The following is a 12,023-nucleotide window of genomic DNA, read 5'->3' on the forward strand; positions in this document are numbered from 1 at the left end:
TTCACGATGCCGACATGCCGTTGACGGTGCCGCAGTGGTCGGGGAAGTTGTCGACGGTGGTGAAGACATCCGCCGTATATAGGAAGGTCTGCGCCTGCGCGGCGAGCAGCATGTAGAGGCAGACGAGCTGGATCGGGGTCGGCGAGGAGGACGATGGGGAGGTACCCGGCGGCGCAGAGCGCGGCGCCGGCGAGGAGGAAGATGCAGGGGCTTCAGCGGCCCACGGGCGCCTACGCGGAGAGGAAGCCGGAGAGGACCCCGGCGTTGGCGCCCACGTCGAAGAAGGCGACGGCGTCGAGCGCGGACTGGTCGTAGCCCTGCCCCTGCGACGCCTTGATTGCCGGCGAGTATACACCGAAGCAGTAGCTGCCCCCGCCAAGCTGGATTAGCGCGCTCGCCGCGAGCGCCGACCACCGGCCCACCGCGTCCCACACCGCCACACGGCCATCGCCGCCTCCCCCCGCCGGAACAGAGGAGGAAAAAACAAACCTTGTTTTTTTTGGCTCGTGATGTATCTGCTTCAAGGCTCCAATGATGTTTACTAAAAAAAAAAAGCTCCAATGATGTGGGCCCTCTTTTATGCTGACACGTAAGCTATGTGTCACACACTAGCCGCCGCGTCACTGACAGCGTTGACCAACTGAGAGAAAACCACTGTATTTGTTAAAATAGAAAATTTGAGCACTTCTTTTTTACAAAACTTCCAATCTATTTTTCGGCTCTGATCTATTCGTCATGTCCTGGCAGTAAAAAACACAAGAATACAAAAATACATGTATGTCCGTAAATCATTTAGCTACAACTACAAATACTCGAGCGAGCCGAAGGCTTCAAGGCTCCAATGATGTTTACTCGAAAAAAGGGCTCCAATGATGTAGGCCTCTCTTTTATGCTGACACATAACGACATCTCCGACGACGACATGCAAAGTTTCTCCCGCATCAGTCCACGTACAGGGGAAAACAGTCCGCAGACACGGATGCGGAGGCCGCCATCAGAGTGGAACCAACGCGGCGGGTCTCCAACGTCGTTCCCATGACCGGCAACGGTGAGCCCAGGAGGTATATACTTCAGCGCAAAGGATGCCTCACTCCCCCATCGCTCATCAGAGTAGAACCGCCGCCTGATGCTTCAGCCGGAGGGGAAGGGTCCCTACGATCCACGAGCCAAAGTTGGTTCCTGGGTAAGGGAACGGTGGTGGCGGTGTACACCGGCGGTGCCTCGGTGGTGGCCTTCCTGGGACCCAAGCAGCGACGGCCTCCCGTGTTTTACTTCTCCTCGATGATGGCGACGGATGCAGACACGCTGGCCGCTGATTCGTCGATCTCTGCGCACCCGGCTTCTTTCACTATCTGCATTGTGCAGCTGCAGGCACGGGAGGCGTGGTCGCAGGCACGAGAGGCGCGGTCGCACACACGGGAGGCGCGGTCGCAGGCACGGGACGACGCGTCGTCCTCGACGGCAGCGACGATGCCCGTGCTGTTGTGCTCCCCGCCGTGCCGCCAGGTAGCAACCCACCACTCCTCATCGAGCTGGCCTGGAGCAACGATTTGCTGAACCACGCGTCGGCTTGAAGCGGCAACTGGCTCCGTCGGGCTAGGCAAGGGAGGTGGAGCAGCGAGCTGCCTCACTTGTATCCGCAGGGCTCGGCGGGCCACCCAACCCACTTTTATGTCGAAGAACTTATCTTTCGGCTCGTCAGATGCCATTGAAAGAGTGGAGAAAATGGTGGAAGAAGGAGACGGGGAGAGGCAGAGTGGTGCGATTCTTAGCCGGCATTTGGCCTCGTTTAAATGGAGGGCTGACGGGAGGAGCCTGCCCGGCGTTGCCTTTAATGTTGGCCCGCTCGTGAACGGGTGTGTGGCCGGAGTAGGTTCCTCGATTCCACGCGGGTTTAATGGAGGCGTTTAAATGCGGTGAGAGGCGTGTTTAGCCGGGTGTGCAGCGGGCGGCGCCCTCGGCGGGCACGTCGCTTCAATGGCGGAGGCAATGAGAGGTCGTGTCCGCCCTGAGCCGCCTTCAATATGGAGCGGCGCCCTCTATAACGACATGAATGCGGACAGCTGACGCCGGGCGAGAACGCGCGTGGGCGAGGGAGAAGGTTTTTGGCTGAGCCAGGGCAGACAGAAGCGAGCGTGACAACGGTCCGGACTCCCGCAAAGCTCCCCACGTGTGTCTTCAATTTGTGAGCACTACTAGATATTTCATTATAACCAAGGGTCCAATCACCGTCGGATATTTTTTATCACCGTCAACTATTACTAAAACCGACGATACACCGTCGGCCATCTCCCGTCAGCCTTGCTTCGTCAGCCATTACAGTAATGGTCGACGGTACAGTCGGGTAATATTATCACCTACGGTAGTAAGCCGATGGTGAGCCGTCGGGCATGTTATTGTGACCTGCTGGCTCATTTTAGCCCGACGACATTTATAGCCGACGGTTCCTCGTCGGGCATTTACTCTCCGACGGTCATTACTTCCTGTCGGTTTTCAAAATAGTCGACGGTACATTTTTCCCGCTGGACTTAGTTATGACCATGAGGAGAACCAAACCGTCAGCTCGTTAGATGGTCGACACTGTATATGGCCTTTCAGGAAACCTGTTAGCCGAGGGTGAGCGAACACCGCCAGGAAACCTGTTAGTCGAGGGTGAGCAAACACCGTCAATTTATAAATTCACCAACAGTCTGAAGTCCCCATCGGCGTTCTGTATAACCGAGACATATTTTCCACCATAGGTCATTACTCACCCCTCATATATTTCTTTCACCAATGGGTGTTTCATTCCATAGCAATAATTCAGAATATTGGCATTCCAACAAATGCATCTCATACACAAGCACAAGGTATTGAGTTGCATCCAAATTGCATTAACCATAATTATCAAATGTCGAATGCAGAACAAAATAGTAGCTGAGATAGGCCACATTGTGCATAAGATAATTTGTCAACTAAGACAAATTTGTCCATAAGATAATAAAGTGTTTCAAATATCTAACATAACTACATTTTGGCATGACTTGAATATCATTAGACTTTTATAGCCAATCATCATCATCGCCACCGCCATAGCCATAGTCATCCTCATCTCCGTAGTCATCATATTCCCCATGGCCATAGTGATCATAGTGCTCATCACCATACAGATCACCCTCGCCATAGTTATCATATCCCCCATTGCCATAGTAGTCATCTTCATCATCATTTCCATGACTCGTACTGCCTCCAGTCCTGCTTCCCATTCCCTAAGTAATGACAAGACTAGTTGTCAGTATAATGTAGCTGAAATTTAAGTGACCTACAGGAATCAAACTTAATTGTTCTAATTGACAGGTTATCTGCTAGCTGCTATATAACAGTATGATTATCCAGCATTATGATGCTTATTCACCTTTCGATCCTTCACATGAAATTTTCAGAGGAAACATGAATCAGCAGGAACACATATTCCATACAAATTTTCCAATTACTGTGCATATCTATTTGCGACCCCACTATCAACGGTGTTTACATTTTGCAGTCACATGACAAAGCCGAACGAGTGAACTAACAGATCACTATTGGCTAGTTTGGGCATATAGTAAACTAATTAAGAATGGCATGTACAAAAAGCATAAACTAGCAGCATGTGCCCCAAGGTGAAATAATATTTGCATGTATATGTATTATAATTGAAATGCATATGTACAGAGGCTTTACCGAACATGGTTCAACAATGCTTAGATAAAGGAAGAGTATCCGTAAGAAAAATATTCTGGATGGTTAGCCTAAGTTCTTTCATGTCTAATAATTCGTTCCCTGCGACCTGAATAAATTATACATGAAGTACAAATAAATTATTGTTCATACTATCATATTTTTCCTATTAATGATTTTTGAATTAACATGGTTCAGTTTATCTAGTTTTGCACATAAGAAATGATAGCAAATTTAGATATGCAAGCAAACAAGGCATATGTACAGAGAAACAAGCAAACAAGGCATATGTACAGAGAAACAAGCATCACAACTGTAGGCTATCAAGTGTGGTCTTCACTGCATTTTTTCTCATAGATGTGTAGATAAACTTGTTCTATCAACCATCAATTATTTACATGCAGCATCAGTCATTTCTCTTGGGTGATATAATCGTTTAGAGGAATGCGCCAATATAGTTAACCATGCATTTCTTTTCTAAATCTGTAATTAAAATATATGAAGGATCTGCATCTGTTGCTACTTTCCATGACCAAAAATCCTGCACCTGACTTGCACACACAAATTCTTTCTTGATGTGCTAATACATATGCAAAGACAAACACATAAATGGTGGAACAAGGAAAGGTCATCCCCAGACATGCGAGCACGACGACAATGAACTAACCTTTTCGGTTTGGTGTTGAGGCACATCACCTCGTCCCCTTTGAAATCCGCCTTCAGAATATGATGGAGACTATGTATCATACACAAAAGAAACATTACTTAATGGTTCAATTGCTGAAAGCCTACCATTGAGATGGGTATAACTTACCAAGTCATCTGCTGCTGATTGCATTATGCCATCAAAGTCGACTCCCCCTTTCTCAGCCAAAGACTACAAACATCAGCATGTCAGCACAAACCTATTCACTCAAACTCCAATTTACAAGAGAAGACAAGATTACCTGAACAACAAGCTCAATGCCTCGAAGACGCTTGATCTCCTGCTTCAAATGTTTGTTTTCTCTTTCTAGACGCTCCTCCTTAGCAGACTGCACCGGCTGTGAGGCCATCGCCCTTTTAGACTTAAACTTCGCCTTCTCTGGTTTGCTAAACAACTCATTAGCAATTCCCAGCCTGCCATGTGGCATTCTGCCTGCTGCTTCATACATGATCTGTCCATCTAAATCCGGGTGCTCCTCTTCCCAATTTTCTCCATGGGCATTTTTCATTGCCTTATCAAAATCCTCCTTTTCAAATTAAAAATTAATGGTAAACTGCTGTGTTATGCACATACTTCTCATGATGATTATAATGAACTAAGTTGCAATATTTTACTGACCCAATGATCAGCAGTTCTTTGACTGCATATCTGCTCTTCATCAGTCCCTCGATGCAATTTGTGCGTGTGAAGCCAAGCACCAGAAATTCTAGGGTCTTTCCCAGTTTTGAGTTTCTGCATTTCAAGAGCGTGATACATCATCCAATGTAAATGAAACTTCCTTATTAAACAGTAAGCAGAAAGATGTTTGATGAAAATAGTACCAGAAATTGATGCGTGGCGACAAACATTTCTAGCACCACTGTAATGGAAGACCGTGTTCCCATTAGCAAGTCTGTTCCTCTTGTTGGTTAAAGATAACCCTCTAAATTCAATACTACTCCAGTGCTCACATAGTAGACGCCAACCAACGTCTGTACCAAAGTCAACTCTCTTTGCAGAAATTAAAGCTTCCTTAGTTGGCCATCGGTTACCATCCTCATCCTCTTATGTTAGTTCTGTAGGCAATTGTCCCTTCTTCTTTAATATTTTGATGGCTGCCACCTTTTCCTCATGTAGCATCTGCTTCACTTTCCTAGTTAAGTTCTCCTCCAAAACACCATCTGCCTTCTCTTGCTCCGATGGGTCGCACTTGAAACGCCACTGCCATAAACCATCCCAAAATATGTTTTGTTAGTTACTAGTGCATTTGTGGAAGTGAGCATATGCACAATCATCAAAGCTTCCAACACTTCATAGATAAACCAAGTAGTTTTGTCATGGTTGTGGACAAAATAAAGAATTTTAACTACCACCCATCCACCAGTTTTAGACTTCCTATGTCTAAATATAATATGTTCACCTCTGTTTCAAAATTCTAAGTACTAGAAAAACTGATTCAAAATTCTCAAAGCATTTATATATATATATATGTGTGTGTGTGTGTGTGTGTGTGTGTGTGTGTGTGTGTGTGTGTGTGTGTGTGTGTGTCTGTGTGTGTGTGTGCGCGCGCGTGCATATACTTACCCAAAATTCTTCCACTATTTTGGAAGCTGCTGTTCTTACTTCTGGACCAGGGGACCACTTGTAGTCCTCCCAACACAATACCGGTTTCTGATCATTTTTTGGACCAATTGGCGGTGGATACATCTGGCGCACTAAGGCACCTAGCACCGTTGATGGATCACGAGCGTTGTATGGGTGCCTTTCCCATGCCCTGTTATAAATAAAGATCAAATGTAGTTAGCACATGAACATTGCTCCAACAAGTTAAGCAATTGGAATATTTAATACTTACATGCCAACGGGAACTATAAGCGGTCGGTCAATTTCCTCTAGTCTGAGACCGGCTGGAGTCCTAGTTCTTGGTGTTCTAGGCTTTTTAGCCTGTGCAGTTGACTGAGTTGATCCATTGTTTTCTACGGAGGCACTAGAAGAAGACCTGTTCGACCTAGCCATTGAGACACGCCTATGATGCAAGCGGGTCATCCTATTTACATAGTGACAAATACATTCTTATTAGCTACATAAAAAAATAATTGGTAGATGATTACCAAAGGCATGACAGTAGAAGAAGAAAACAACAGAAAACATTCTGTAACAACTAAACTAGAAATACTATCAACCATAATATATTGTTCAATAGTTGTGTCACTAAATCTCTATGTAATATGTATTACTACCAATAGTAAACATACTATATTATTCACTAGTTGTGCCACTATATATTTATTGGTACCAAGACAGAAAATGAAGTGCAAAAGCTATAAATGTTCAGTAATCATCATCGTCATATTCAGAGTCATGCTCTATTGCATCATCCTCATCTTCGGTCTCATATGTCTCTTCTTGTCCTTCCTCTTCAGGTAAATCTTCTTCTTCCTCATCAGTACTCTCGTCCAATTCATCTTCTGAAGATTCTTCTCCCTCATAATTATTGCCTTGATTTTCTATTACATAAATTTCAGAGGGATCAAGCTCCACATCATCTGACTCCTTTCTTGGCTCAGTAGATTCATCAACAAATTTGACTACCCAGCTGACCACCTTCCTGGAAATATTCTTGGACCTATGGAAGTTTGCTGGAAGATCTTTTGCAGCATCGTCCCCAACAATGTCATGTATAAGAGTCATCATCTCATTGTAACAAGCTTCTGACAGATTATGTTGTGTTTTGATAGTCATTAGCCTTCCTACAATGGATAGACGTGATTGTGTGGTCTTCTCATGCAAACGTTTGTCGGCTTCCATCAACATTTCATAGAATTTTTTGGCAGATTTTGTTGGCTCATCACCTTTAGAAACTCCTTCAGCAACAATTGCATCAACTAGCATGTCATTCATTCTATCTCCATCCCCCGCGTTATCATGCTCTACATTTTCAGGTGCATCAGACTCCCCGTGGCTAGTCCATCTCTCATATCCTAACATGAACCCATTGCTGCACAAGTGTGTGGTCATGACATCCCTTGTCCACTTATGACCGCAAAAGCACTTGCTGCAAGGACAATGGGATTTCCCATCTACAGCAGCATCGGGCAATGAGAATGCATGATCTAGGAAATTATCTACTCCATGTTGCCAAGCATCACTGATCAACTTCCCTCGTCTCTCTTTGTACATCCAACTACGGTCGACATCTACATTGCTACAAAAATGTAGAATGGAAGTAGGAGGTATAGTATAAGCATTGGATTTAATCATGAACATAAAGTGTGATATATATTAATTATATAGTAACAATGAGAAAATCAATCAAACAATTCTATATTTGGCCTACATTGGCCATAACTAACAAGATGGTCATTAGGAGCTCTATCCAAACAAGCTAACTAATGTGCAAGTTTATTAATACCTATTTCAACTTTCTGAACCAGAAACTGAGGGAACTGTTCAGGTTATTCATGGCCATCAGAAGCACATACTCGTTGGACATAAGTTGCTACTGTAGTAAACACATAAAACATAACCTTTTTGTGAGCATACCAGCTGAATCCTAGATTTAAGGTTCTACACATATTCTCTCCGTTTCTTACATAATTAGTTCCCGGCTAACATGGTTTAGAAAGAAAAGAAAGAAAACAAGATCAACTCGTACAACAAGAAAACTTGCCAAACTAAAATTATGAACCGCCAACAAACCAATACCGATGGATCGTGCAGAAAAGAAATTGCAATGTACAAATAATGGACAATCAGCACAATCACGCAAGACAGAAAAGAAGAAAAGTACTCAAGGGGGTGTGACAGAGACGGGGAGAGAGGGGAATGGGGAGGGAGAAGAGAATGATACCGTGGCGCCCCACTGTGATCGCTGCGTGCCGATTGATCGGCCATCGCACAGGAAGCAGAGAAACTCCTGACCACCCGTCGGAGTGGAAGCAGAGGGACGCCGGGCACCCCTCAAGCTAGATTGGTTTGGAGAACGAGGACTTGTTTGTTTTCAAAGAGGACCAGGAGACTATGGCGGTTAGTTTAGGACCTGATTTGGTGCATGGTGCGCCGGCGCGCGAGAATTTTTTGGTGGCCGCACCAAGAAATCAGCGCTAGATCGCCAAATAATTCGGTAACAGGAGTCCACGGCTGCGAGGTGGGCACTAACCACTACGCGAGAAACGTGAAAAAAAAAAGATAACCACGAGGCCTCCTCAACGGATTGAACGGACTCAATTATATTAATTATCCCATGAAAACCACGGTACATATCAGGGTTCGAGTAGCAGTAAAACATGAGCATATCTCATTATCTCTACATCACATAATCGTGTCAATGTTGCAACAAATTGTCTCTGGTGTACGTGCTGATTAACTAATTAACCAAACAACTCAGTCTCCACACTCAATTGTGTCAAAATTTCCTCAATTTCAGTTTCAAAAAAAATCCCAAATTGCCTACTGTACTGTACTGACCTGAAGAGATTGGGCGTGGTTAGCTCGTGGCCCGCCCAGATGGTGTCGAAGAAGTCGCCGTGCTTGCAGGAGGCAGGGTCGGACTGGACGCGGCGGCGAGGTAGTGGAGGTAGCTCCGGGGCCGCCAGCCCTCGTTCGTCTTCTCCGCCAGTGCGGGCTCTCCCCACCCAACCCCCGCTTCCCCATCCAGCTCATGGCGACACGGAACCTGCTGCTGCTGCTTGCCGCTTGACTTTGGGGTCAAATCTGAGATGAGAGTGGAGGACGGTGGCAAGTCAGGTGACACATCTAGGCGGCGACCGGCGTTGAGAGGGAGGTGAATGTGAGCCGCAGGACTGAGGGGATATAAGTGGCGGGGCTGGTCAACGGCGCTTTCAGAAGGTCTAGTATAGATAACATCTGAGGAGGTATATGTCACAACTTGTCCGATGTCCACCTGGTATAGCACGCTAGGCTAGCTTGTTTGGTCTTGGGTTCGAACCATGCGGTGCACTTAATTTTTGCACACGCGTTATTAATTAATTATTAGTACGTATGAAATCATATAGGAGTACAATAACTTTTAACTTTTATTTTTTGGGCCATTTGTTTTTTTAAATCCTATTTTTATTCTTAGATTTCTCACAGTTCGTTTGGCACATACACGATTCCTTTTTTTTTTGACATGGCACATACACGATTCTTGGTATGATCATAATACGTTTTTTTTGCGAAAAATGGCCATAATACCTTGGATGATCCATTGGTGTGTTGTATTTGGTTCCACCGTGCATTGGTTTTTTTTTCTTTTGCATGGTAATACGTGTCTCATTCATATCATAAAGATCAAAGTACAAGCCATGTAAGGATCGACATGACAAAACTGAAAAGATAGCAAAACATCTCTTAGCTAGACACCGACGCTCCGTCACCTGCCCCAGCACAACCACAACAGCCACCGAAAAGAAGAACGATAGATCACCTCCTCACCCAAACTCGACGCGGCTCCATCGCTGATATGCAGCTTTGTGGACCTCCAAGGTGGCTCACCAAAACTGAAGTCATTGTCGTTGAACGAATCAGATCTGGGCAACACCCCCGGACACCCTATCGAACTCAAGGTCTGGCACCCCACCACGACTAAGACACCGAAGGAGGAAACCACACTTTCCATCCATCAACCACGAACCCAGCACACGTTCCGTCTTCCAGATGTCGTCGATGCAGTCCACAATCTACATCCACTCGTGAACTACGTACCTCCCAAGCTCGGCACCGATGTTGGGGCAGACGCCGGCCCGAGGACACATGTCCACCACGAGGATGCCGCCGCCACACCATCCTTGCTTGAAAAGGCTGGTTTTCAAAACCACCCCCAACCATAGGGCCGATCGACTTGTCGGGGAAGGATCTGAAGACGATGAGCAACCTAAAAACAAAGTTGCTTTAGCCTAAAACTATCCACACACACACACACACACACACACACACACACACACACACACATGGATCCGGCAACCCCCCTAGCACCGACGATCGAGGTCGTCGGCGGAGGGGAGCCGCCGAAGGACGGCGACGATCGAAGGAACTCTCCTTGGGAGAGACGCTGGCGAGATCGCCCTTTTTCTTCCCGAGGAAGAAAGAATGACCACCGCTTAATGGTTGATTTGTTGTGTTTGTGGTGTCTGATAAGGATTGTACGTAAAGAATCATATGTATATATATAATGACTCTTTTTTTAGTTTTGAAATACGGAACTCGGGCTTGTATGTCACGATAGTACTAGTACTTCATGACCAGCCATACGTGTTTACTAAGGACTTAAAATGGTGATAAAAAATACGAACGGGTTCATATTGCACGAACATAGCCTCACCGATGCAGGGGACGGCAGCACTTTGAAACGGTAATGCCTCTGTGGCTCCATGTGGCAGACTCTTTGTAGAAAGGGTGATGCCTCCCTTTTACTTTCTTGGTTGGGAGGAAAAAGAATGGTCGCACTGCTTCGGACAAAAAGGATCATATGTACGTATAGGATCGTATGCATAGCATTCCACTTTCTTACTTTTAAAATACAACACTCATCCTCGTTATAATTCAAGATGTTATTAATACTTCACGACACAATTACATTTAATTAATAATATACATGAAGGTCGGGGTCCTTCTAGACAAAGTTGCATTTATTAGAAAAACTAAAGATACGTTCAAGGCAAGTTACAGAAGTACATGACCAAGAAATTAGCAAACTAGTACTTTTGTAAGTGCAATTTTTTTTAAACATCATATTTGTATTATCCTGTACCAATTTTTAAGCATCCTATATATTAATTGTGAAAAAGAACATAATGCACTCGCTTACAATAGCAATGCAAGATGTTAGTTCTTGGAATCTTCTTATACTGAATTATCTCGAATATAATATCGGTCATTCTACATATGTTGTCCATTGAAACATATCATCGAGAGGGAAAGTCAAACGCCGGTTATCACTATACACCGTCGGGTATTTTCTCAAATAACCAAGAGGCACATATCTACCGCCGGCCATGTCCTCTCATAGGTGAGAGTTTTGTTTTCACCGTCGGGCGTTACATGTAATCCCCGTGGGTGTGGCAAAAACCGTCGGGCATTACATGTAATCCCCGAGGGTGTACCAAAAACCGTCGGGCATTACAATTAACCGTCGGGCATTACATGTAATCCCCGTGGGTGTAGGGAAACCCGTCGGGTATTACATGTAATCCCCGTGGGTGTAGGGAAACCCGTCGGGCATTACATGTAATCCCCGTGGGTGTAAGGAAACCTGTCGGGCATTACATGTAATCCCCGTGGGTGTAGGAAAAACCGCCGGGCTTTACGATGAACCGTCGGGCATTAAGTTGGATATCCGAGGGGTGAATTTTCACCGTCGAGCATTCTAGTATACCATCGGGTATTAGTGGTAATACTCGTGAGTTGACAGTAACCGTCGGCCATTATAACTACCGTTGGCTATTACTGTAATACCCGACGGTCCGTCGGCTATTACTGTAATACCCGACGGTCTGTCGGCTATTAGATTTCACCGTCGGAAATATGGGGATTTCTAGTAGTGGAGAGAAAACACGCACAGACCACGCCGTAGACCGACACCAGATCGTGTTGAATGGCTTTCGTGGTTCAGAGGTTTGAGGGTCGTTGGAGTTTCCTT

At 45.4% G+C, this 12,023-nt stretch overlaps 1 protein-coding gene across 5 annotated transcripts; it reads right to left on the bottom strand.

Annotated features, from left to right (window-relative positions):
- Nucleotides 1-2,767: 2,767 nt before the first annotated feature.
- On the bottom strand, nt 2,768-9,198 carry LOC123165717 (uncharacterized). 5 transcript variants are annotated; one of them, XM_044583422.1, is made up of 9 exons: nt 8,852-9,188; nt 6,240-6,431; nt 5,969-6,158; nt 5,227-5,605; nt 5,024-5,137; nt 4,647-4,931; nt 4,514-4,576; nt 4,367-4,416; nt 2,768-3,248 (listed from the first exon to the last, which is right to left on the bottom strand). In XM_044583422.1, exons 4-9 carry the CDS (start codon nt 5,287-5,289, stop codon nt 2,990-2,992), a joined length of 834 nt encoding a protein of 277 aa, XP_044439357.1. In that variant the 5' UTR covers nt 5,290-5,605; nt 5,969-6,158; nt 6,240-6,431; nt 8,852-9,188; the 3' UTR covers nt 2,768-2,989. The 5 variants fall into 5 exon arrangements, with proteins under 5 accessions (XP_044439357.1, XP_044439356.1, XP_044439358.1 ...); XM_044583421.1 differs by having other exon boundaries at nt 6,240-7,589; XM_044583423.1 differs by having other exon boundaries at nt 2,814-3,248; nt 4,367-4,435; nt 6,240-7,589; nt 8,852-9,178.
- Nucleotides 9,199-12,023: the final 2,825 nt, after the last annotated feature.

Source organism: Triticum aestivum, chromosome 7D (assembly GCF_018294505.1).
Source record: "Triticum aestivum cultivar Chinese Spring chromosome 7D, IWGSC CS RefSeq v2.1, whole genome shotgun sequence".
NCBI classification, from domain to species: Eukaryota; Viridiplantae; Streptophyta; class Magnoliopsida; order Poales; family Poaceae; genus Triticum; species Triticum aestivum.